General features: G+C 34.0%; 3 protein-coding genes across 10 annotated transcripts in view; 2 read left to right on the top strand and 1 right to left on the bottom strand.

Annotated features, from left to right (window-relative positions):
- Positions 1-2050, top strand: part of LOC109542896 (galactoside alpha-(1,2)-fucosyltransferase 2) — a 4135-nt gene extending 2085 nt beyond the window's left edge. For both annotated transcript variants that reach the window (XM_019912350.2, XM_019912352.2), the window contains 3 exons: positions 730-932; positions 1223-1428; positions 1482-2050. In XM_019912350.2, coding sequence (XP_019767909.2) covers positions 730-932; positions 1223-1428; positions 1482-1827 — 755 coding nt within the window. In that variant the 3' untranslated portion in view covers positions 1828-2050. The remainder of the gene's footprint in view (positions 1-729; positions 933-1222; positions 1429-1481) is intronic.
- A 2151-nt stretch (positions 2051-4201) lies between these two features.
- On the top strand, positions 4202-13419 carry LOC109542830 (wings apart-like protein homolog). Its single transcript, XM_048668103.1, has 19 exons — positions 4202-4799; positions 7291-7440; positions 7530-7745; positions 7805-7995; positions 8056-8384; positions 8452-8871; positions 8921-9076; positions 9141-9302; positions 9577-9703; positions 9766-9845; positions 10459-10586; positions 10702-10948; positions 11002-11340; positions 11611-11833; positions 11892-12007; positions 12067-12166; positions 12225-12407; positions 12465-12655; positions 12714-13419. Exons 1-19 carry the CDS (start codon positions 4615-4617, stop codon positions 12852-12854), a joined length of 3684 nt encoding a protein of 1227 aa, XP_048524060.1. The 5' UTR covers positions 4202-4614; the 3' UTR covers positions 12855-13419.
- Positions 13420-14874: 1455 nt separating this feature from the next.
- Positions 14875-26672, bottom strand: LOC109542831 (pyruvate kinase). Of its 7 annotated transcripts, XM_019912243.2 has the most exons (11): positions 24579-24781; positions 20248-20420; positions 19719-19848; positions 18480-18703; positions 17973-18216; positions 17537-17916; positions 17275-17475; positions 16739-16875; positions 16597-16682; positions 16381-16537; positions 14875-15102 (listed from the first exon to the last, which is right to left on the bottom strand). In XM_019912243.2, the coding sequence occupies exons 2-11, from the start codon at positions 20293-20295 to the stop codon at positions 15090-15092; spliced, it is 1620 nt and encodes a 539-aa protein (XP_019767802.1). In that variant the 5' UTR covers positions 20296-20420; positions 24579-24781; the 3' UTR covers positions 14875-15089. The 7 variants fall into 7 exon arrangements, with proteins under 7 accessions (XP_019767802.1, XP_019767806.1, XP_048524062.1 ...); XM_019912247.2 differs by lacking the exons at positions 20248-20420; positions 24579-24781 and adding an exon at positions 21001-21074; XM_048668105.1 differs by lacking the exon at positions 14875-15102 and having other exon boundaries at positions 16264-16537; positions 24579-24782.
- Positions 26673-26953: the final 281 nt, after the last annotated feature.

The raw sequence follows: 26953 nt of genomic DNA, 5'->3' as shown, positions 1-26953 counted from the left end.
TTTGGGTGTTAAGGTTGTTATATATAGGTACAAAAAGTATTATGTAATAAGAAAATTATTAATAACTTATTTGTTTCATGCTAATTAAATATTAGAAATAAATATTTTAAAAATAATATTGAAGATATATTTGCTTTTGATCTGAAATATTTAGCAAACATATAAATATTTCGTAAATATGTATGTAATATTTTATGCTATCTGGGTATAGTTTAGAAATCATTCTGACCAGCTTTCTACAAGCTGGCGCCCCATCCTCCATTTTCAGCCCAATAATAATCGATTAAAGTCCACATGGCACTTATCTAATAAAAATCTACTGCGAAAGAGTACATTATTACAAAACAAATTAAATGCTAACTATCGAATCAGTCGTTTTATTCGATTTTTTTTGTTCACATGCCACATCCACATTGATGTCATGATTTGGAAATGCTTCTCTTAGCTGTTGCACCATAATACGCGACGGAATATGTAAATGCGTAATTTTCAAATGTAAACTGTCGGATTAGCCTTTTGCCAATATTTTACTTTACATCCTAAGAGGAGGAAATTGTTCAAGGTAGTGCATTTGAAAGTCTTAAATATTCACCATAAGCATCTCGATTCAATCAATTCAAGCAATAAGTATGAAAATCTACGAAAAATATAAACTGCGCTGTTTGATTCGATCAAGTTCTTATATGCCTCAATTAAAAATAGTTCAACTTTATATGACTTAATGTTTAGGTAACCAAATGTGGGAATATTCGTCAATATGGTCGATAGCTAAAAATACCGGATTGCAGCCATATCTTCCTCTATGTCTGAAGTTAAAGCTTGAGGAAGTATTTGAAAAAATGCCATTTCCATCACTGGAAGCAATAGCTGATTGTCCGTTTAACCCTAATTCAGCGGTGGATTCTTCAGCCAAATTGTCGAAAACTAAACAAGTAAGGTGGAAATAAAGTGAGCACTTGTAGGATCAAACTAATTGTTGCCTTCTTCTGAAAAGTATTTTTAAATTGGGGTTTTAACGAAGCCCCAAATATAGAAATCGGGAAATTAAATTATTTGTATGTCATCATAGTATATTTTGTAATTGTAAGCTATTTTCACGCAGTTCTCAAATCAAATCAAATCAAAATATGCTTTATTGCCACGGAAAAATTCACAAATTTTTCTGCGGCAATTCTGCTCTCATAGATTCCCATTCATAACATTAAACAGTTTACATTTTCAGAACATTATCATTCCACGTGCCAAGTTTTACATAGATGAATCCAGGCCTTATTTAAAGGAAATTGTAAAGGAATTTAGGTTTAAAAGAGAGTTTGTAGATTATGCTCAGAGCACTTTGCGGGAATTGAAATCCAAATTGCCGCCTAAACATTATACTTTTATCGGAGTCCACGTTAGACGAACAGACTACGTAAATTATCTGAAAACGTAAGAACCGCGTAACAACCGCTAAATGTATACAATAAATGTTATTTTTTCAGCTCGTACCACTCAAAACCAGCAACTTCGCAGTATTTCCAAAACGCAATGAACTATTTCAAAAAGAAATTTTCCAATTGCATTTTCATATATGTCAGTGATGATCCTACCTGGTGTTTCAACCAGTTTGGTAATCTGAAGGACGTGTTTGTTCCATCTTATAAAACAAATAGCAGTGCAGCGGACGATCTTGCTCTAATGGCAGCTTGCAATCACACAATTTTCGATTATGGAACTTTTGGAGAATGGGGAGCTATTTTAGCGGGTGGACATGCAATTTTTTACAATGGCAAACGAAATCAACCCAGAAGAACACAGAAATTTAAAAATTGGATTATGATGAAATAAAAAAGTCAGCACCAAATATGCAAGAAGTACTTGACTGATTCACAGTCGCACATATACACTACCTATTTTGTGTAGATCATTGTTAAGTGTGTGTGTGTGTGTAGACTTAATGTTAAGTAAAAATTGAAATCATATATTCTACATCGAGAAATGTAAAATTGCAATGGGTAATGAAATGATTGTAGACTGTTAACTCCAATAAAACGAAATTTTATATTGAAAATTAATGAGTTATTTTGTAGTTTTGGTAATACCGCCAGTTCAAAAAATGTACGATAAATATTAAATACATTATATTTTTCGTCTGAACAGGGAATAAAATAGAAGTTCTCAGCAGTTCAGAAAGTTTTTTTCTGAATATCTGAGTATAACTTAGACATCGGCAAAAAACAAAAATGTAAATGAATCTCACAATTCGTGAATGGTATTAACTCAGTCTCTGTCGGGCGAACAGGCATTTCATGTTTAGGTATTGCAAAATGTTTAAGTTTGAATAACCCAAAATACTATTTGATAAAGAATTGTTATTGATTGAACATTTTGAATTAATCCATATATAATTTTCTTGTACAGATAACCCCTGCGGACCAGGATATAGCATTAATTCCTTGTAGCTCCTCGTTTTGAGAATCGGACAAACCCCCAGTTTATTTAACTTAAAGTTCGAGAAATCCCCATACAACAACGTAATAAGTTTTTAAGTGCAAAATATGCGTCATTTAATACATTTTATTGAATCGCGCGCTTACTATCAGTTTTTGCTGTAGGCGTCTCGCAACCTTTTAATACTTAAATACGTTTTAATACCTTCTTTAATTCTGCTTTGTTCCTTTTGACTACGAGGATTAAACATTCCTGGGTGAGTAAATAAATGATCAACTTTTTTTTACAGAGATAATGTTATTTACACAAGGTATTCCCAAATTAGGCAACCAAACCGAAGCAGTAAAATTTAAAAATTTCCTATCGAAAAACTTTTCATTTTTTTATAAACATTTAACGATAATGCCCTATAACCAAGCGATAGCATCTTATCTAGACCTGGGTAACTCAGTGAATTTTTAGGAGTTGACACAGTGCCACGTAAATGGCTTGGAGCGCCAACCCAACGCACCGGCGCAGTAACTCAGTTTCGCTGATTATTTTTATTACTTTTTTACTTGTATTTAGATTTATTTAAGGGCCATTTATTACTAATATTTTTAAAATTTCTTCAAAATTTCAGAATTTGTCAGTTTTCCAAGTTACTCTTTCTTCTAAATGCTCAATTTTCTAAAGTTTCTATCATAGGCCAATAATTTTCTATCAAAAAACGAACAGAATAAGCGAAAGTTTATACCAGATTATTTGTAAATCTCGTTACCTCCATCCCTCTGAAGATTGTAGAGTTTGTTAAAAAAATGTGGTTTTTTAGTTTTGTCTGATTTTTGTTTGCTTTACTTTCTACTTTAAAACTGTCTATTTTGTAGAGTTTCATATAAAAATACTGACAATCTGGAGGTCTTTTACGCGAAAAATTACAAGATAAATTTATACTGTTTATAGCTTTGTAAACATTTTACAAAAACTTTTTCCAGCGTCGAATCCAAGACAAAAAAGGATATAAGTTCCTCCCGTTTATCCCTGAATAGTATTAAGGTTTTCGTCAAAACCGATCAAACAACCGTACAAAACTAAAAGTTTTTAATCGGAATAACAAAAAACAATTATTTTCTGATGATTTCCTACTTTTCTGACAATAATGGGGCCTTTTCAATCAAAAATGACAAAACTAATTTTGTTAGACTTTTTTCAGTGTCGAATTCGCCAGAAAATCGAAAATAATTTTTTCCCGTATTTCTCCAAAACCGATCACAAAACTAAAAGTTTTTAATCGAAAACGCAAAAAGGCATTATTTTCTGATCATTTTCTTCTTTTTTGGCAATAATGGGATGTTTTCATCCAAAAATGATAAAACTAATTTTGCTAGAGAATGAGATGCCTCATTCATCGGTTTGTAGGGAACTTTAGAAACCCCATTTCATCTTCGAATTTGGCACAAATACCAAATAATTTTATTCAGTTTTTTGCCGTAAGTAATTGAGATTATCTGGAAAAAACGATCAGAGAGCAAAAGTTTACAAAAAGGCATTTGGATGAAGATTTTTCATCGCTTTGAAGATTTTTAAACCTCCTTCAAATTTTCAGGTTATCCTAATTTTAACAGTTTCTATTAAGCAATTCTTTCTACGCATGCATTCGTTTTTAGTTAAAATACTTACACCTTTCAAGTATTTTTAGATATTTCAAATTTGAACTGAAATTCGCTGTTAGGCAACCAAAATAACGGAACTTTAAATGTTTGACAGACTGATGCACCGATTTGAAGTTGGCCGTAGGTCGTAGCAATATTTACCAAGCATAGTCGTCATTTAGCGTGCATATGCCACAATTTGACAGGCGAAAAGCAAAATTTTTGTGAAAACCCCAACAAATAATTTTTTCAACTATTCTTCTGTAACAGTTACTGCGATTCGGTGTATTTTCTGGTGTAAAACGAGCCCTATCCAGCGGTCCCTTATTCAATATCATTTTGCCGTCTGTTTTCATAAAGAAAATGGCGATGTGATAATCAATGCTTGTGTTTTTAAATGCCAGACTGTGCTTTTCGTTTCCAGACAAAATGTGTTTTTGCAGTCGTTTTTTGCGCCTGGTTTAGTTCTCTTTTGGAGGCCAACCATGTTTCAGGGGGACCCTCATTGTTTATTAATATATCCCAAGTGACCTAGGGAAAGCCTTAGCAAAATATGTCCCGCGGTTTTGGTAAATACAGAAGGGGTGCAAGTCACCATAGTTTCCACTTCGATAAGCTCTTTAAGGAGAACAGTAATAGGCCTTCGGCTGCTCGTTCTGCAGCCTCTGTTGGTAAATGGGGCATCACGAGCTTTACCAGCATTAGAAACTTGAATGGAAGACAGGAGAATGAACAAAGGTAATTGATTACATTTAATTGTTACAATTTAACATATGCAAGATTGAGTAGGTAGTAGAGACTTTGGACTACTTTGCAAAGCTCCACAATTAAGTCCTGGAATAATTTAAACCCTAACGAACTGAACTAAAGTCCAGAAGAATGTGTCACAAGGAATTTTAGTTAATAGCTTGAATATATTAGCTTGAGCTTGAGCCCACACTTTCAACTTTGCTTTTTACAATATTTCAAAGTAGCTCAATGGTCATTTGGCAAGCTATTATTATTGCCAAACATTACGAAACTCGCTTATTCTTATGCAAATATTTTTTCTCAAAAAAACAGAATCTGTGCTCTTCAAAAAATAATAGGTCATGGATCTAGGCAAATATTTTTTGCCAACAATGTTGGAGCTACAGCATATTTGTGGTTGGTTTTTAAATTAACACTAAGTAACACTAAGCTTGGAAAATAAGTTGATGGTTTTGCCCACATTTTCCATTTTATACTTTTGAAGCAACTCCGCATCAGGTAATAGTTTGAAGAAGAACTTGAACTCACTGTTCTATCAACTTTCCTTTAATAACAGCCGTGACATGAAATTTATTAATTATTGTAAACAGCTAAATATGATGTCGTAAAGTGAGGATCAGTTCTGCGAAAAAATTCACGTCGTTAATGAATGAGAAGCTTTCCTTTAGGAAGACCTTTTTTCCCTAGTGAAGGCTCCATAAGAAATCTTACCTCTCCTCATTTAAAGTACACTATACCCTCTGCAATCCGAACTACCTAATTATTGCAAAAGCAAATTTGGATTTTCGAATTGAAAATTTCTTAGGTAAAAGATATGCATACATTAAAGAAATTATTGTCTACATAAAATGGGTTAGTTTGCATACTGATGGATAGGTAATTCAAATGTGTAAATCTAAGTCGATGTAAAAAAATTAGTGATTTTTGTTGGTTTAGTATCTCTTTGCTCTGCCTTAAAAGCCCGTCATTTCATTTCTGTTAAAGTTAAAATATGGTGTTCTGATCCAGATTTTTCCAAAACCCATTTTGTGCATATCTCGAAACATTTGACTGACTGTGTAGAACCATGTTTTTTAAATATCTGGTGACCCACGCTTTCTTCTGGCCTTGGTAAGTCATCGGCAACTATTAATTTCTGAAAGAAGAATGTTTCCAGATCTGCCTAACACTAACAATTTCATCCAGAGGGGTTTGAACAAGGCATAAATGTAATTATCTTCTTCATTTCATGTCATTTTTCTGCTTGGAGCTGATGCCTCAAATTGATCAGCAAATGTATTTTGCAACAATTGCATTTCTCGAACTTTGTTTCAAAACACTTTTGAATGGCTCTACGGCTTCCTCGTCAACGGAGAATCCCACCCATATCGGTTTTTAGCTTAATCAAGTCATCCAGCACTCGCTTTAAAATTTCTGTCATTGTAAGTTTTATTATAAAAAATAGGCTTAAATATAAATACTATAAAGTTTTTCTCTAAAATTTCTACTGACATTGGATAACACATTTTGGAAGTGTGGGATCTGCTGGACAAGCGCTCTTTGGATATACGAATTGTTGTTCGGACTATAGCGGCAGCTTCCGGACATTTGGATTACTGGAAGTTCGGGTTAAAGAGTTTTACTGTATTATATCATGCCAAGAGTGGTGAATTTCTGCGTGATGATAAACGCAGGTAGCAGTTTGTTGGACGTGCGTTTAAGGCTTGGCCAGCGAGTTTCAAGGGCTGTTATAGACATGGATTCTAGAATCAAACAAACAAACAAGCAAACACTCTTAATGTTTGTTAAACTTCCTCTAAGCATTTCGGCTTGTACAATCCACGTCTTTATACTGATCGCTATCAGAGGCTTTTACTTTTTTAACTCCTTAAAGCACCTCCACGTAGAGTAAACTTTTCAAATCACCATACATTTGCTTGCATCTTTATTAATTTAAGTTTTGCAATTAATTAATAATACGCTTTGTTTTTTATCTCTTTGTCGTGGCACTCAGATACATTTTCAGAGGAACAAGAAAAAATATTGCATTACTCATACACTATTGGTAGCGGTGCAGAGTGCTGCAATCAGGGTGGCCAACTTTTCAAACGCGTATTATCCTACAAGCCATTCCTAAAGTCTCTATAATCAATAATTTTATACTTAATGCCAGTGTGTCTAAGTAGCCTAAACCATATATTTCCTCTTATATGAAAAAAACAAAATGGCCTAATCCGCGTTTTTGCAAAAAAATAAGATTTTTCATATTTTAAATATCACTCATTAAAAGAATTCAAAATTGTATCTTGTTTTGCAAAAACATTCCAATATAATTGTTACGTTAGGAATGTTATTACACTATCAACTTGTCCAAAACTTTAAAAGCGTTTTTCTCATTTGTTGAATTTTGGGCTTAGGCCACTTTGCATATCATAGCCTTAAATGTAAAAATATGAATAAAACTGTAGCCAGAGTGTTATTCCGACTCCCTTTTTAATAGTACTGCACCTGCTCCCAAACCAAAAAAGTTCTTTAAAAGTCGTGATGCTAATGAGGACTCAAGTAACACCACTCCAAGTTATTCATCCTCAGCTAGCTATGAGCCGCCTACGAAGAAAGCGCGGAGCAGCTCTCGTGAATATTCAGACAGGTAAAATTAATTAAACTTTTTGTTTCCAATGCACGAAGATTTATATTTGTACATCGTGGAGCAGTTAATAGCTATTTTAATTATGCCAGACAAACTAAAAGTAGTTCATCGCCGAAGAAGTTTTATGCATCGAAAAACGCACAGGAGAAAGTTCTACCATCTAAACGACCTATAAAGAGAAGAAGAAGCTCGGATAAAAGTGATATCAGTGAAACCTCAAAGCCACCTATAGTTTTAAGAATATGTAGAGGCAAGTCGCAGTTAGTGAGCGATACTGATGACTCAGATAAAGCAACTACACCAAAGTAATATATCAGTGGTACCATTGTGATATTGTGTAATTAACGTTCGTTTGCTTGGTTAGTACCACTCCTAAATCTGCATCTACCTCCCCACGTGCTTTGCGAGAAACGTCCAATTCACAAACGTCTCCAAGACCTTCCAATTGCCGCATTACTCGCAGTGCACGAAGGAGTATGCAGATGGATCCTAGTAGCAGTCCTGTGAGTTCCGACACGGCGTCAGAGTTTACCATGTTTATTGGATCTAGAAAAGGTGTTAAATTTTTAAGCCCTATTGATGTATCGATATTAATTTGGTTCTCTTATCCTGTAGAGTCTCCAAAGAGTGAAATGTCGCCACAATATGTGCCCGCTGAGAAATTTGAAGAAGAGCGTAGAGCCTTATACGCCAGCTTACTAAAACCGGATTCTCCAAAGTTAATCGATAATTCTGAACACGCTCCGGATCAACCGCCAACTGAAGAATTGCCATTAAGTGATGTTCCACAAAAACAAGATGAAAATATCGCACCTTCCGAACCACAACTCATAGATGATCAACTTGTAGCGGACAAAAGCATTGAAGATGTTATGGCAGTATTACATGGGGGCGTTGAGGAGCCTGTAAAACCAGAAGAAGCCAAAATTGGCGATACAAATTCGGTAAGAAAAGCTGGTTTAAAAAGCGTCATAAACTAAAACTAGCTATGGATTGTTTATAAACTTGCAGGAACCTTACTCAGCAGAAGCGGAGGGAGACATGGAATTAGAACTGATTATTTCGGAAAGTGTTTCTCAAGATAAAGCCGACGTCACGGAATCACAAGAAGAAGAGTCTCTGGAATCAAGACTGGCAAAATTGGATGCAGAATCTTCTCAACAACATACGGAGGAAATAGTCGAAACTATCGAAAATATAGCTAAAGAAATAGAGAATACCAAAGCATCAAAACCAGCTGTGCCTGCTAGAGGGCTGAGAAAGCGTAGCAAGCCAAAAGACGTTATGGAATTTCAAGAAGAAATAGTGGAAGATAAAACTGTTAAGCCTTCATTAAGAGGGGGCTTAAGAAACAGAAGCAAAACAACAAACAACATTCAAGAGCTGGTAGAGGAAGTTAAAGAATTTATTGATCCAGAGAAGAAAGCAAAGGTAACTTAAATTATCCACTTTACATTGGGTTTTAATTTATGTTCCTTAGGCAAAAGATAAGAATGTAAAAGAGAAGAACTTTCCAATAGTGAAAATCAAAGAAATTCCATTAGCTGATCCCATAAGCAATAAATCGAACAAAAAGAGCATCGAAGATGAATGGGGCACAGACAGCGACTCAAATAGTACCGTGCCGGAATCGGAGGTACGGTTTTAAGTTGACCAAAAGGCAATTTTTATTAATTCACAACTTTGGATTGTCACGCTAGGTAAAGCAAACGATAATTCCAAGTACAGATCAGCCTGCTAATGAAGTAGAAAAGAGCAAAGACGTGATTCCGGAAAAAAATTCAGAAAATCCACCCGATCCTCCCCCGGTTAAGCTGGTAATTTCAAAGAAGAAAGGAAGTATTTTCAAGAGTAGAGCATTGGTAAGTGATTTTTTTAAGATTTAGATTTTTCCATTTGTAGGTAGCAATATTTATTTCTTTTGGAAATATTAATCTATTCTAACGAATACAGTACTGATGTATTATTTATACAGGAAGATTCAAAAAAGGGTATATTTACTGGAGTTTGTTAAAAAATCCACCCAACCAATTTTTGCTAAATATAACACAAACTTACAAAGCTCTCAACGCTGCTTTCAGAGGACTAACTCCTCGAAATTTTCAACCACGTTGAATATGTTAATTGTTAATGTAGGTTGACGATGGTACCAAGAAACGAACAGCACGATATGTTCACAAATGGACGGATAAGGATGGTGGAGAAACTCCTGCCAGACCTCCAACGGAAAACGTTGAATTAGATAGTAATTTCGAATTTAAAGGTACTTGAGTTTTATCATTTGCTCTTTATTCTTTATTATTAAATCGGTCACTCTCATTTTAGGCGATCCTCTTACCCGAGTAACCCTGACTGATGAATCTCAAGATGTCACAAGTGTTAAATGCACAACGGCTGATAAAGGAGTAAGTGAAATTAAAGTGTTTTTTATCATGCAGTATTTGGTGCTTCGAAAAAATTTCACCTGAAGCTACGAGAGGGAGCAGGTTTCTTTTGAGTGTGTGTGTGTTATTCATAAAAGAAAATCCGTATAGACATATTTCCTAAATCTTTTATTCTTTTTAAGTTTGTTTTTCCGTCAATTTTGAACATAATCAATATTTGTCGGTCGGCCTTCAGGTATTCAAGCTTTAGACTTTTTTGTGTGGAGTCATGCGACCTGGCGAAAGGACACAATGAACTTATAAAAATAAAAATTGTTAACACCGTTTTGCAGTAGTCAGGAAGGCTTTGAAGAAGTTAAAATAAAATTGTCGAAAGAAAGTGGGGATTTCAGAGCAATAAATTTAATCCATGCGTAATACATATTTTTTAAACTTCAATACACTGTATCTCTACAGGAAATTTTGTTTCTATTTTTCTTTGCTTCTGTCGATGGTTTTCACGAAAGACTTATGTACCTACAAGGAGGAACAAATGCGATCAGTAAAACTATTACCATGACTGAGTATGCTTAAGCTGCAAGCGCCTAACAATTATCCTTATTTACGTATTCATCAACTTAATGTGATTTTCTAGTTTTACATGGTTGTCCGCAATGTGAAAAAAGCTCACCAGATACAGGAAATTGGTGAATTCCAGGAATTCAATGATGACGTTGAGTATATACTGGATGCCTTACAAGATAACAACCCTGTTAGTACCAGGTAAGAGTGGACGTTTGTGGAGGGTATAGAAACCTAGATAAAAAATTACTTTATATTACTAAATATGAAAGTACAGCAGTTTTCTTCTCTTTTTTCTTAGTTCTTGACCTTTTAGGTGTTTGTCAGCCATTACTTTGGCTTCCAAATGTATGGTCCCGGCATTTCGCATGCATGTTAGAGCGCATGGAACTGTCGCAAAATTTTTCAAAGCCCTTCATGACGCTACCAAAGATCAAAGTTTAGGCCTTTGTACAGCCACAGTTATGTTCGTACTAAGCCAAGATCGGTTAAACATGGACTTAGACAGAGATTGCCTTGAACTCATGTTGAATTTGTTAGAGTCGGACGTTAGCTACCAACAGGTACATTTCCAGTAGATCAACCTTTGAGGATTGCGACTTACTGATGTTTTTAGGCCCTAGATGTTTGCGGCCTCACCTCTGCCCAGTTAGAGAAAAACAAACAAAAAGTTCGAGAACTTTGCGGTGAAATTCAGAGCCAAGGTCACGCGATGCATTTAAATTTGGAGAATATTACAACGGGCCAATTGGCTATGGAAACCTTGCTGTCGTTAACTTCCAAGCGGGCGGGAGAATGGTTCAAAGAGGAATTACGAGAGTTGGGAGGTTTGGAGCACATCATGAAAACTATTTGCGAATGTTGCCGGCAAGTGTCTGACTATGTTGTTAGTTGGACAGATCCTTTGTTGGACAAGTTAAAGAAAGTGGACCGATGTCTTCGAGTACTCGAAAATGTAAGTAATTTGATGCGAAGTAAAATCGTTATATTGAATGACCGTTCATAAAATAGTTAGCTCTGAACGGCTGGTTAAATGTGTTCTGGATAGGCTCTCGAATTTATTCCGATTTTCGTCACAATTTCTAGTACTAAATATTTTTAAATTTTAATGTAAATGTGTTTAACAAAATTCTGTTTCTGATCCAACAATGTGGAAAACTTAATTTAAGGCAGCAACTCGCAAGTCCATCATTTATGATTGAAACCGGTTATTTTCGTCCTCCAGGTTACTCAAAATAATGAAGAAAACCAAACGTATATTTTGAAATACAACGATGGTATGATGATTGATACTCTGGTAAATTTATACAAGTTATGCGATGTGGAAATACCTCTGTATCCAGTTACCGACATTGCGGATAAATCGTCTAAAGGCACAATAATTCGGGAGGCTCTATTGGTTACCCTCAAAGTGCTTATAAATCTGACTCATCATTATAGACAACAATGTAAGCCAATATCGAAAATTTACCAAACTTTTCTCGCTTTCACTTCCATTTATTATAGCTATAGGAAGTCAATTAATAGGATCCCGACCTGGTATTATCGAGACTAGCCTACATTTACTGCTCCAGGTGCCCAATTACATTCCAGAACAAAAGAAATTCGAACTAGGAGTGTTGGTATGCCGTAAAATACTTTATACATTATCAACAAGTATTAATTTTTTGTCCAACTTTAGGTACTGATGTTACTAATTAATCTCATTCAAGACCAAGAGGCAAATAAAAAGCTGTTGATAGATGCAAAAGCACCATCCAAACTAGAAAGCATATATTCAAGTAAGATTGATTAAGAGGGTTTTAGCGATTTTCGTTTTATTCATTTTCCAATTTGTAGGAGAAGAAAGTGCAGTGGAAGCTTTAATTGTACAGTTTTACGAATGGGAAGGTTGTGCGAAAATAGCCGAAAATAAGACTAACGCAATTTTAGATGGTGAAAAAGATGAGCAAGACCCAGGAACAGAAGCCCAGCCGCAAAACAAGTCAAATGAAGAATTTATTGAAGAGACCGTAGCGAAATGTAAGTTTTGGTGGTTGATTTATACTGTAATTTGCCTGATTTCTGATTGTCTTACAGTGCTACAAAAAGCAGGCACACACATGGAATATACATTTTTGGCTTCATACATCGTGATGCTCGTTGGGTTTTTGATTATGGAAAACGAGGTATATCAGGATAACATTCGGCAGTTTTTGCGAGAAAACAATTTTACCGACATGGTAGAACTGCTGAAAAAGTTCTACAACTTTATGAATCTTACTGCTTCGGTAAATACATTCTTACAAGGCCTTGAGCATTGTGTATACTTTTAACGTTTTATTGTAGACTGAAGCTTCAAGTGTATGTGCAGTGAAAGCGACTCAAAAAGTTATCAAATACCTTGAAACCTGTGATCAATCGGAATCCGAGGAAAATAAAGATCATAAAGACAGTGAACCCATTGACTTAGTGGTTCCGTACTTATAATAACGAGTGACGAATGCAACGTCTGTATAAATCTGATATTTTTCACGTAGGTGAGTAAAGCAACAAAAAGTGCATTGATGCGCGTCAACATTGAACTTTATTTCCGTTGTACTCGGTGAGTGCTACTTGATTTTGGTTTGCTAAAGAGCCCTTTACGTCCAAAATTATATTATTTTGTGAATACTTTTACTTTGATGATAAGACTGGAGTCTTAAAAGTCGGTTTGAGGTAAATACTTCAATTAGTGCCTTTTACTAAATATGTTCGCACATGGTTTTCCAAGAGTTCGGTTGTGTACAGTGTTAACAGTAAAACCTCTGAACAGTGGGTTTCTAAGGGACCAACTTGCCAGATATTATTTAATCTGTCTGCCAAAATAATTCCCTACTTAGGGTACGTGCACAGCGGCGACCGAGTCCGACGAGTTTGCATATATAGCGCGATTTTTTAATGCTCTCAGTTGTGAGTTAAAGCTTGACTTGGGCAGGCCGTATTTTCCAAGGATTTTCTAACGCTCGTGCTGTTATCGGAGACACCGGTAATTGAAAGAGTGAAAAAGTTGAAAAAGTCTAAAGAAAAATATGGTCACATGAGATTAATCTAGCTTTTCGTAACTGGAAAAATCCTGGAATCTCCCAGAAATTTCCTATTAAAGTTAGTTTTCCTCACATAAAGAACCGCATTTTCTCTTGCTACTGATATTATGAGCCAGATTGTGGGATTCTTGGCTTTTTTTTGTAAAATTTGTGTTTTTCAACGGCCATAATCATATCGCCTCCCTCAGCCTAGCTGACAGTATGCGCAGAGTAATCTAAAACTTTATGAATGTTTTTCGCGATTATCGGGTTGTCGCATCGCACAGCTCGTCCCCCGCTGTGCACCTACTTTTACAGAGCTAAAAGATTTTTTTATCGGTTTTAATGTCCCATGGTTTTCAGGCAAAAAACACATTTCTATTACAATCAGATCTTACATCAAAAGAGCCTAGTCATGTTAAATGTTTTTCATTGATTACAACATTTATTAACTCTAAACGTATTTAAAAGTTCGTCTATGGAAATATCCTTTACTTAAAAAATATGTCCTTTAAGTAAGAGATTTCCATTAAAGGTTTTACTGCATTATCACTGAGTTTTTTTAAAGAAATCATTTTTTTAATTTTTTACAGGCAAATCTTAATATTGTATTTAAGCTACAGGAGATAAGACAAATTCAGTTATTTAAAGGGGATAAACTGTATTTGAGAAGGTACTTTTACTTAAGAGTTAATACGGTTACCTCAACTACTAAATATTTAATAAAAACCTCATTTATTTTAATTAAAAAATGGATTTTTGTTTAATTGCATTGATTCTAAGTGCGAAAATTACAATTTATCAAATAGAAGATACACTTAAGTGTATAGATTGTATAGATCTAAACAATTTTTGGCCAGAAAACAAAGCTCCAGCAAGAGTTTTCCTAAAAATTCGACTCAAACTCATAACTAAAATGCCTTATAAGATTGAGTGTTTGTGTTAAGCATGTTTTTACGTTTCTAGATATAACTATAAGTTTTAAAATACTTTAAAGATCATTTGTTTATTGGTTAGCCTCTAGAGGCGTCGCTCCGTTTTCAGCCGTGATTTGTGCTAATTGGCGGAAATATTCAGATCTATACGAGACTTATAGGCAAGCGCCAATAGAGTTTATACATATAATTGAGATAATTATAAGAAACTGTTCAGGTATTTTTATTATTTTAAGAATTGTCTGATTTCTATACAGAGGTATAGCTCACTGAACATGTATTTCTACTGATTTATTAGTTCATGTACATACATATTTTCCATATAGCGCCGGTAAGAAATTAAAATGTTGAATGTACATTCTTATGTAGGAAGATTTTATTTATTTGTATTTTTATTTGGAGATCAAATTTGGATTGTTTTGCATTTGTAAATATATTAAGAGTACGATTTTTACCAACGCCTTTACCTCACCTTTGCTAATTAAGTTTTAAAACGAAAAAAACACGCGATTTTGCATACATTGTTTATTATGAACATTCTAGCTAATGATATTGTATAATTTTCAATTTGTGTTCCATTTAAATAGTTATTAAGATAATCACACTCATAATATAGACGCTTTTGTAATGGTGTGAAAACCAAAACACTGCAATGAAAGTGTAAATCTTAATTTTTAATAATTTATGAATTTCTCACTACAAAGATGAGTCCTCTGGAATTTGCCTTACTCGACGTTGCTAAAAAAAAAATTGGTATTAGTGAATATTATAGATAGTAATGTTTTTCAATTAAACATTACCTGAGTTAGTGTTATACAATGCAATTCTAACACAAAAGCAACATAACCGGGTTTAAGTCTACAAACTGCAAATCTAGTAGATGTATTAGAGACAGTAAGCAAATAAAGTACCCAAACTCTGTGATACAAAATAGGCAGAATAATAAATAAAACATGAAATTTACAAATGAAATAACGCATAATTCGTTAATTATTGAAAATTTAATTGAAACAACCATATTGCTGATCACTGCTAGTGCACTTAACTCTTGCTGATTACTCTAGTGAAAAAGTGTTTTTTTGTATTTCAACCCCACAGGCTTAAGATAGACCTCGAAATCTCGAAGAAACTCGTTTATTTACAGAGCGGTCGCAAAAAAATCAACTTTTTGGTATTGTAGTGATTTGTAAAAATTTAGGGCTTATCAGTGGACTTGAGAAAAAAAATATCGATATTCCGAGTTGTATGAATGAACGAAATATTTGAAAGTGAACTTCACTTCAGTTGTTCAGTTGAAAGTCTCTGATTTGGGTCATTTGTCATGTAACCCTGTTTATCGAATTTTTGTCTTAAATTGTCTATGAAGCTTTAGCTTCAATACGAGCGCTAGATCGTGAAAATCGGGCCAAAGCCAAAAAGTTGATTTTTGAGAAGACCCTGTAAATAAAAGAGATGGCCGAAAAATTAAAGAACCGTTTCGAGCTATTTGATTTTTCTTTAAACTTTTGGTGTTGGAACCCAAAAAACTTTTTCTTTGCCAACTAGGAGCATGCGAACTTTCCGAGTTTTGCATTTTTCCAGTTGCCACTCTGTACAAAATTTGTCGGAGATGTTTAATTTTGATCAAAACATTGACTAACAGACATCATATGGGGGCTAAATAACGCTTCAAACAGAAACTCGTTCGCTCGAAGCAATCAGAAGTTATTGAGATCTCCAAAGTTATGGAATATTTGGCCATGTAACGTTCATTTTGTTCAGCAGTTTATTTTGTATAAATTAGGAAAATCATATTTTCATGTTTATATACACCACAGCATACTAGAATGATTTTCAAACTTAGCTTGAAATTGAAAGAGCGACCGTTTTTAATAAAATTCTCCAGCCGTGTAGTCAATAGTCAGTAAAAGCAGCTTTTTTATTAGTTGCACAATTCACTAACTACAACCAGCATGCAAAAACATACACATGATCAATTAGGCTGCACAGATTGTGCCAAGCTCTTCAGATACATACACGACACGCATAGTGTTGGTAAATCCGGAGCCCTGCTTCCAGCCAGTAATCACGATAACTGGGTCACTAGACTTGATAAAGCCCTTTGACTTTCCGAAAGTAATTCCACAATTAACTCGGGCATCTACATCTTGAAGCCAGTCTCCAAGTCTGTCTTCTACAGAAGAAAAAAAACGTTTATCCTGAATTGAAATCGAAATATTGCAAACGACTTACGTTCGTATAAAACAGGCAATACAGCCCTGTAAAGATGGGCCTGTCTAGCAGTTCTGGCGCACCTGGTTACAGCAATGATGGGACATCTAGAGAAATTTGAGGCAGATTAAAATGAATGAGGTTTTCAATTTTCGAAACTTACCTTGGCTTGTACTTGGAAATGAGATGTGCAGATCGTCCAGAAGTGGTAATTACGATGATTGCGGCCGCCAAGCTCTTTGTGGAAGCTTCAACAGCGGCAATTGCAACAGTATGGGCAGCGTCAATTGGTGGAGTGGCCTGTAATCAATTGAGATCATTACCCATATGTGCGCCAATGATGAACATAAAATTCTTATTTGCATGTCAAGAAATGCGCAATGGCGACTTCTTAAAACCCACCAAACTTCATTTCTCTATCTCGACTGGTTTGAGCTCAAAAATACATCGTTAAATTATTTTTCACGCAGAATTACCCCCGATGTGTCGCACTTATTCACTAACACCCTGTATATTAGAAATTTGTTATAGCAGAATTTAACATCATAAAATAGTGTTAAGAAGTAGATTAAAAAAAATCAATCTCATTGGTATCGAAAACCGGCAAAACTGTGTAAAACATTGGAATGTCAAAAGATTTTTGAAATCGCCTTTTGAAATCTGCCCTAATAACAATGCGTAACTTTACGAAAAACTCACATTAAGAGACAAATCAATAAACAGCCGTCTGTGCCAGATGGCAGCCTCAGCTTCCTTACAAATACTGGCCATGGTTTGAACGCAGTCCAGAGGATAGTCGCCTTTAGCAGTTTCTCCAGACAACATAACACAATCAGCACCATCCAAGATAGCATTGGCAACATCTGAAGATTCAGCACGAGTAGGTCTGGGCTTCTTCACCTGTTTTAAATGGCAATATTTAAAAATCAGATCTATCGTGCTGGACTTATTTTGAAATTACCATTGATTCCAACATTTGAGTGGCACATATCACGGGTTTTCCAGCCTTGTTGCATCGAGCAATCATCTGCTTTTGCGCCAAGAATACTTTTTCGGTTGGAATTTCAATCCCCAAATCTCCACGAGCCGCCATAATACCGTCAGAAGCTTCAATGATTTCGTCCAGATTTGCCACACCCTGCTGGTTCTCGATCTTAGAAATGATCAAAATATGTTTTCCAGCATCGCCCAAGATATTTCTGATCTCAGTTAGTGCAGCTCCATTTCTAATAAATGAGGCAAAGACCATGTCAACTCCTTGTTCAACGCCAAACTGCAGATCGGATTTGTCCTTCTCGGACACGGCTGGCAGATCAACGGGGACACCGGGTAAATTAACACCTGAAAGGTAAACCCTTCAATTAAGGACATCAGGTTTAATTTTCCAATAAACTAACCTTTACGGCTGCCCAGCATACCGCCATTTTCAATGGTGCACGTTAGGAAGGATCCCTGAATCTGGCTGACCACCAACGAAATTAGACCATCATCCACGTAAATCTTGTTGCCAACTTTGACCACTTTTTGGATATTGTCGTAGTCAACAAATACAGTGTCTTTGTTTCCTTTTTCGGCGTAAGCTTTATCTGTGGTCAGCTTAATAGTATCGCCCTTTTTTAATTCGATTTCAGCAGATCCTCCCTGCAAATAGAACAAATATAATATTAGGTACATATATTTTTCTCAAGTCATAGGCAGTTAATAGAGTTTAATTTTCCATAATAAATCGTAAATGTGGATATTTATAAAAATGAAATCGTGAAAAGGTTTTAAATATCAAAATACCAACTCTTAAAACTGCTTTTGTTGAATCTCTAATGCATTTGATCACTTGATCCTGTTATATTATTACATTAAAAACAAAAACATAAACCAATAATTAGATATAAATAACGCAAACTTACGCCTTCCAACAATCCAGTTCTGATTTCGGGACCTTTAGTATCCAAAGCAATAGCCAAAGGATAAGTCATACCAATCTTCTTGCTGTAGTTTGCCACCGCTTCCCTGATGTTCTTGATGGTCTCGGCATGATATTCATGAGAACCATGGGAAAAGTTAAGCCGAGCCACGTTCATACCCACTTCCATCATCTTTTCTAAGACAGCAGGATCCTTTGATGCAGGTCCTATCGAGATAATTTTTTAGTTTAACTTTACATGACGACAGCATTCGTAAAGTACAAAACTTCCTTAAAAAATCGCTTAAAATAATACATATAAGACTTTTATCTTCTCAGAAATTTACAAAAAAAATATTTTAAACATTAGAAACTTGAAAACATTGCTAAAAGAGTGAAAATAAATTAGAATAAACGATTGGTCAAAAATATCTTTAAACGTCGGTTCGGTGTCTCAATACACCACTTGCATCATCAATTTCATAAAATATAAAAATTGCCTCTATTATCAATAAGAAAGAACTCTTCGGATTCATTTTGGAGATATTTTACATAGAAGAGTTTCTATTTCGATAGTCAACAACATTATCGTTCATTTAATGTTTTAAATATTTATTTAATAATATACCTAAGTATTTTTTTCATTAGCAAAGACTGCTTCTTGAAGGGCATTTTTCCAGGAGGAATTATCCATTAACGAATCCTTCCCCAATAATTAAGGAACCTAATTAGATGACTTAAAAAGATGTACATATTAGGAAAGGGTTATTTAGGAAAAAATCGACAATCTTTTCACGTGCAACAATCGTAGACGAAAGTTTAAAGTACATTTGAAACGTCGACATGAGCAGTAACAGACTAAACGAGTGGTTTCGTTTAAAAACATGTTTTAAGCGTCAACCTTTTTTTAATCTCTTGTATATATTATTTAAATTACAATAACTTAAGAACTTTCCCTCATCCATTTCTTAATACAGAAGACTCAGTGGAAAATATGAGCACTAAATAAGCCTCTATATCCTTACTTAATAATGAAGCTTTGAGTATATGAACCAAGAGTTCTGAATTGGAATAGATAAGTTACCGTTTTAAGTAATAAAACGGCATTCGATACAAATTTAATAAAAGCTGCAATTTTTAAACGATTTAAATAGGATTTGCACATTTTATAGCAGGTCGATCTTCAAAGAACCTTAAGAATTCTGAATCTGAAATGAAAATGTACATTAATTTATTTTCTTACCAATGGTACAGATGATACCACTAAGTCTGACATAGGAAGCTCTGGAATGGATGTCCAAAGCACATAGATGATCCAACTGGGTGTTGGACTCAGCAGCTTGCATCTGGAACGGTAGCACATTTGCGCTCATCTAAACAAAAATAATATTTCAAACTTTTTTATCAAATTGTGTAAATAAGAAAATAAAGGAGGCCAACTCAACTTGTTATTAAAGTTCAAGTTCATTGACTTTTAAAGCAGTTTTGATTTTAAAATAACATTATGAACAAATACACGCATTGCAATTTCAACCAGAAATACGATTATAAAACCTTTATACAAAAAAAATAAGTAAAAAAATCGTGTATAGGTATCAATCAAAGCATGTTGGCTTGCTGTATTAAAACCAAGCAGTAAAATACAAGCATTATGACAAAAAAATGAACAAAGGCATGAGGGGCAGTCATGATGATAAAAAAAAATCAGGCAGATACAGTAGAAAAAAATTAGAAACTGAAAACTGCTGGCAGGATCTACACAAGGTTCAAACCTCGGGATTAACATTGCTGATTCGGTCATTGATTGTTGTCCAAACCATTGTTCTGGCTGCAATCTGCAGGGCACGGAAGTGTTTGTTTTGAAGAAACCTTGGCTCAAATCGCAGCTTATCAAAAATCCAGATTTCTCCGGCTAACAAACTTGAAATTACCTTGCAGTGTCGGCCTACAAGTTTAAAAATCCCCACCATTTACAATTATTATCTGATGCATCTGCTCTAGGACGCAAAAGTGTACAAGGCTTTTTAAATAATCGGCAATATCTAAATTTAGATCGCTTAGATAATGCAATATACATATCGCGTAATGTTCTATGCCGCCGAACATTGAAGCAAACCTAACCAAAACGTATAGGTACTAGTTATACGACGGAAGAAACAAGTATATTTATAAACCTTCGCTAAAATAGAAAAACCGTTGTCATCTCATTTGTTTCCATGACGTACATTGGCTTTTCCACCAGGAACCGTAAGATATTTTCCTCAAAAAAATAACGCTAAAAATCTAAATATTTGAGAATACCAAAATTTGTAAATAATTTACCCAGGTTTTTTTCAATATAGGTAGAAATAATTAAAGTGAAATTAAGAGTGGGAGTGTGGAAATAATATGATATCAGTAAAACCTCTAAAAAACTTAAATGGCAATCTGCTTGATAGGTACCAAACGAAACAATAATAAATAGGTACCTCTACCTAGTGAGTGTTTTCCTAAAATATAAACAGTTAACTAAATGACTTACTTACTGTGAAATAAACTATACACTGAAGCTGATATTTAAGAATGGTACCTAATTAGCGCAATAGGTTCGCAAATTCGAAATCATCTAGTAATTTGATAAACCCCATTGATAGAGATAATCAATATGCGCTTCTTCCGATTCTTTTTCGCTCAATTGCGAGATAAGAAACACTTACTTGCTTATGTACAACTATGGGTCAGAAACTTTCCAGGTCAGATTTGTATGAATTTGAATAAAATATTTCAAGGTTTTCAAGGATAATCTTCAATCAGCTTGAACTATTCAAAATAGTGACAAATAATTACTGACATATGGTGGATTGTTGCCCCATATATTCAACTAGTTTATTGTATTTCCAATCTGCATTAGTGAGGAGGAATTGATGAGTAGGTATAAAGTTCTTGATTTTTCTATTAAAAAGTGCTTCTTTTATTGGAAATTTTGTGAAAAAACCTTTCTCATAAAATCTGATTGTTTCGCAACAGCATCCCAATATAAATAGTTGCAATCAAAAAATAAAATATTTAAACCTCTAATTTTGATCAAAACTACTTAAACTGTTATGATTTGCATTATTATTTCTATAGGTAATTAATAGTCCGATAAGCATTTCGATACATTCGTCTATCTTATTTACAGCTCAAGCTCAAGAACATACAAATATTATAAAATAAAAATATATAAATATTTGTATAGTTGTAAAAGATGTTAAACATTTCACGTCATATCATAACAGGACGTTATGATTAACGTTATTATATGTTTTCCTAGTGATTGCATAACATATCTCTTAATTTTGTCACATTCCCCTTAAAATGGATGTAGATAAAAGCTCATATAATCATTTCACCTACAAGTGATAATGATAACTTCACATGTTAATGATAATAATGGTGTTGCACACAAGAATAATGGCTTCTGTATTTTTTTTGTAAACTGATATCATATTGTAAATGTAAATAAATGATTTGTGATACTTGACTTGAGTTGCTAACGAAAGCCAGGATATAGATTTTTATTATCACTAAATGAGCAGCTGATCTATTTTTCGATGAAATTCTACCGGGTGTTCACAGTTAAAACGACTGCGTTGAACAGATTCCATTCACCAAATGTGGGAAAATGTGTGGGTTTTGTTTTCTTGCTGCATGGATCTTTTTTTAAAGATACTTAACATTTTTTTAATTCAGTTTTTTGACCGTGCTTTTTTCTTAAAAACTTAATAACTTTCTTTAGTCGATTTAAATAAACGTTTATTTATTTATTCATTACTCCGTGACGCTCTCTGGATCAATTAGGTTTGATTGCTGGATTTTATAGCATTTTTTTTATTTATAAAGCATGGAAATAAACCACTTGCAAACCCATGTTTATATAAACGTAGTGAAATATTTGGCTGAACGAAATCTTCGCTGGGCTTTTGTCGCTAAGTGAAACATCCGTCTGAGTCATCTGACAAACTACTGCGGATATGAAATATGTATCATGAAAAAATTGTTATGTGCCCCTACAAATTGTTCAAAATTTTAAATCGGGTAAAATAAAAATCAGTATAAAACATTTTGCCATACAAAGGCCAGATAATTATCATATACTTAAAAATAAAACTCTGCACAAGTAAACGTACTATCTACTACAGTACTAATCTGAGGTAAAAGAATATTGGTTTTTATAGAGAAAATTAAAAATATGTTAACAGAAAAATGACTTTCACATTATTCCCGTTTAATTATGTGTGAACATGTTATATCCGGCCTTTAAAACTTGAAAATTACAGAATGCCCATATAGGTCACACAACTTGTTAGTGTACAGTAAGTATGTGAATAATGAGAAAAAGCATGTATTTTTATTACTATGTCAGTTAATATCCTTGGAATGGATTCCTTGAAATGTGAAAGTAATTCGATAAGTATCTATGTACTTCAAAAATCAGTTTTTTCCAAATCAGTTTATTAAATCGTAGCGTAGCAGCTGTATCTAATTCGAGGCTAAATAAAATTGATTTCATTGCCATCCAATTATTGTCCAAGAATATTATTGATGTTGAAATTCTTTTTACTTTTAAATCAATGATTACTAAGCATAACTGAAAGGGTTCTCATCTGATCTATTCTAAGAAGTGTGTTCGAAGGCAATATTTGAAACAGTATTTTGCTTTCAAGGTGCAAAGTGAATAGAAAAACGTCCAAAATCACAAGAAATACTAGCTTTTTGAATATGTACATGGTATTTAATAAACATAATGTATTCTTGGTAAAACATTTACTCATATATACCGGGTGATATTCGAATAAGGCAATACGACAGGGTGTAACAAAATCGAACTTTTACTATTGGAAATTGGAATAATCTCGTAAATTGTAGAAGATTCGCAGCCGGTTAAATTAGAACAAAATTGTGTGTTTTGATGCTAAACAAAATTACGTACTGAGTTTATTTGATAATATGGTTTAAAAATAAGTGTCAAATTTTTAAAACAACTTTTTATCCGCTACAAGATTATATGTATACGATCAGCTATCGAACTCAACGCTAGGTTTTCGGGTCACCATTATCAACTTAGATTTTTTTTTATCAGTCTATGCACTCGATCGACCCTGTAATTTACCGTATGCTATTGCAAAATTTGTGGTTTAAGTTTTGCGCTTTCTTTACAATATTATCTATTATGTGTCAACTAGCGAACGATCAGCTCTTAAACTCGGTATACATGTAGGTCTCATAGAATTAATAAACATAGGGTAAACCAATAGGTATTTAGGAAAAACTGGCTAGAAGAGCCACCGAGCATATGCAACTTTTGAGAGTTGATGTGGTGATCACCGGTCCAATCGTTTTGTAAAGAAACTTTGAGGAAACTTGTGAAAAAAGTACAACATGTGACTTTTTGATACAACCAACAATTTTCGAGTGATTTCAAATGACTCTTTTTGCAATGTGCTTTATGCCTTTCTTTACTTTGCGGGCTTTTGAACGAACGACACTTGGACCTTGCTCGTCCAAGTTTTTTAACTGTTTAAAAGAAAGAAATCGACTTGTTTCAACATAGAATATTTCCTTAAAATCTTGATTTCAACGGAGCTCCAGTAATTGAAAATTTAATAGCGTCTACCGACCCAGGTATTTTTCAAAATAGCTAACTTGTCAACAGTTTTCTTGAGATGTTTATTCTTTTTTCACCAATGAAACCCTGCCACAATTCGGGTAAAGCAATGGTTTTCGAGGGTGGGCAACCATTTAAGTAATAATAGTTTTGATGAACTGAAGATGCTCCAAGTACAATACGTATACCTGCCTACAACGTAGATGGTTGTTTTTGTATCATAAAAATATCTGAATTAATATAATATCTTTAACACCCTCATTCTATCATTCATCATCAGTTCGTCATTCCCAAATTATTGATTTTATGTTTATGACAGCAAAGCATAAACTATATATGCAAACTGTTGTGTATTTTCTTATATTCTAGCTGTTAGTATAACACTATGAACAATGAAAATTGTTAATAAGCACGAGACAGCCATAATTAAATTGCCCCAAAAGCCAAAAATACCTCAAGTTTATGAAATATAGTTACCTCAATTGCGTTTAATGACACTGGGTAGTAAAATAAACTGAATATAAACTGTTTTCAGCTGTTTTTTTCACTAAAAACTAGAGAAATGCTTAAGGGAAATCAGCCGGGTATGACAAATCAACCCACACAGACACGAAGGTTAAATAGAGGTCAATAAAGCTCGGTACACGCGCTGGTTTACCTTTCCGGTACGAATTGCTGGCTTTATTCAATTATACCTTGAAATATTCAGCGAATCAGTCCACGATCCAATTTTATAAGGATTTGTAATGCGTTGGACAGGGATAGAGAATAGTTGAAGTGTGATAAAGCAAAACAAACACTTTCCGCAAGTTTTCGTCAGCATTAGTACAGTTTTTTTGAATTTTATAAAGGACTAAAAAATGATCTTCAAAAGTTAATCTAGTTAATAAAATAAACATCTTCGTAATCAACTTCTAATGTAAAAATGCGTTATTTGCAGGAATGCTAGGCAACCTTGAATACATCTAATTGCCACATATTTGAAAAATTTGTCGCAATGTTTTTAAAATAAATTAATAACGGGGACGGAACAGGTCGAAAATGTTGAGGTTCCACACCGTTCCGTTTAAACACGAAATCACTGGAAATGGTGCAATGGGGATGCAGTTTAGGGGTTTAAAACGTTTTTTTTGCGATTTGCGGTGAAACGTGACTTCCTAGCGGAAAACGTGCAATACAAACGTTGTAGATAATAAAAAAATCAAAAAGTCTCCAATTTTATACTTTTTGGCTAATCTCAAATTTACCGTCAAAATGGCAAAAGAACGATTTTTCAGTATTTGATTTTTTTCTAGCACATAAATGATTTAATTTACATCTGTAAAGGTCCATACGTCTTTTTTGATGTTGAATAAGCATAATTTTTTGCAGCTCAGACGACGACTAGTTTTCGAGTTATGTACCTTTTCGGGAAAAATTAACCCTGATATTCCACTAACAATTGTCTTGATACTTTTTGTATTTAAAAGATCAAAACGTAGATTCCTTTGGAATCATAGTTCCATCCTTAATATGTGTAATCAAAGACTTTATGTTATTTATTTAACCTTTTCAACTGTAATAATCTTGCATGAAAGCAGTCAGTGAAGTATAGTCTAATATTAACAGAAATAATGAATGAAATCGAAAATCATTGATAATCCTGAAGAAATCATGAATGACTGAGATCTCGAGTAGGAATTCAGTTTTTCTCAATTTTAGTCGGTTGAACGATAAATAAATCACCAAGTCACATATATCATTTCAAAGTAGACGTTACAACGGTTAAAATGACCACTTGTACCTTCCCTACCGAAATACAAAAAAGGTCAAGACATGTCAACAATTGCAATTGTTCGTGGAAGATAAGGGAAGTTTTTTCGAAAAATGTACATAACTCGAAAACTAGTCGCCTGCTGAACTATGAAAAAATCAAGCTTATCATACTTTATATAGCACCAAAAAAGACATACTTTTACCAAATTTCAGGTAAATTAAGTCATTTATGTGCGTGAAAAAAACAAATATTGGAAAAAAGGTTTTTGCCCCGTTGGCAGTTTATTTGAGGTTATATTAAAAAGTGTTAAACATACAAGTTTTAGATCTTTTCATCATCTGCAACTTTTGCATTGGACGTTTTCCGCTAGGAGGTCACGTTTCGCCGCAAATCGAGAAAAACCGGTTTCAACCCGTAAACTGCATCCTCATTGCACCATTTCCAATGTTTTCGGGTTTAAATTGTATTTTTTCTTAAAGTTGGAACCTCAACGACATTTTCCACCTGGCCGATGAATAAGAGACCAGGATCCTAGCCTCTTATTATTATTTTCTATTATATAAAAATCGTTTTGATTTCATATAATGTAAAATGAAGTTGATTTTTCTTCGCTCATTCCTCATTTCATTTATAACTTATTCTAGCAGTAAAAGATATTAAATAATTACCCGAGGAGGTCGACGTTCAACAGCTTTCATATTTAAATTTTAGACTATTAAGGAACACTAGATGAAACACTATTAATTAGCACAGCCTTCTGTTTTACTCTATAATTAATGTCGTCCCTGAGGATGTCAGTCGGAGACTGAAACAGACAAGTAATTGTCTGAATGAAATCTTTCAAAAGATATCCTTAGTTTAACTTTCAACACAAGGTTATTAATCAATTAGCAGGTCAGATGATAACACCCTGGTTATTAGTGATATCCAGTTAGAAAGTATGTATTTAAATGATTTTGCGGAACATTCTAAAATCTCCAACCTACAAGTGATTTTTATCAGTTTGATTACCTGATCAAGAGTTTTTAAATTTTCCAATAAAACTTTAATTGATTCGATAGAATTTAAAATTTAGAGATACAAAAAGTAAAATCAG

The sequence above is a fragment of the Dendroctonus ponderosae genome, unplaced genomic scaffold, assembly GCF_020466585.1.
Source record: "Dendroctonus ponderosae isolate FM_Combo_2020 unplaced genomic scaffold, Dpon_F_20191213v2 Dpon_F_20191213_7, whole genome shotgun sequence".
Taxonomy (NCBI): Eukaryota; Metazoa; Arthropoda; class Insecta; order Coleoptera; family Curculionidae; genus Dendroctonus; species Dendroctonus ponderosae.
The sequence above is the reverse complement of the archived record's forward strand: the minus strand, read 5'-3'. Positions and strand labels throughout refer to the sequence as shown.

Coding starts and splice junctions, on each gene's coding strand:
- LOC109542830 (XM_048668103.1), top strand. CDS start 4,615: ATGTCCCGCGGTTTTGGTAAATACAGAAGGGGTGCAAGTCACCATAGT. Junction 7,441..7,529: donor TCTCGTGAATATTCAGACAG/GTAAAATTAATT, acceptor TAATTATGCCAG/ACAAACTAAAAGTAGTTCAT. Junction 9,704..9,765: donor TAGTAATTTCGAATTTAAAG/GTACTTGAGTTT, acceptor CTCTCATTTTAG/GCGATCCTCTTACCCGAGTA.
- LOC109542831 (XM_048668105.1), bottom strand. CDS start 20,295: ATGGTTTGGACAACAATCAATGACCGAATCAGCAATGTTAATCCCGAG. Junction 16,876..17,274: donor TTATTGATTTGTCTCTTAAT/GTGAGTTTTTCG, acceptor AATTGATTACAG/GCCACTCCACCAATTGACGC. Junction 16,683..16,738: donor ATTTCCAAGTACAAGCCAAG/GTAAGTTTCGAA, acceptor AAATTTCTCTAG/ATGTCCCATCATTGCTGTAA.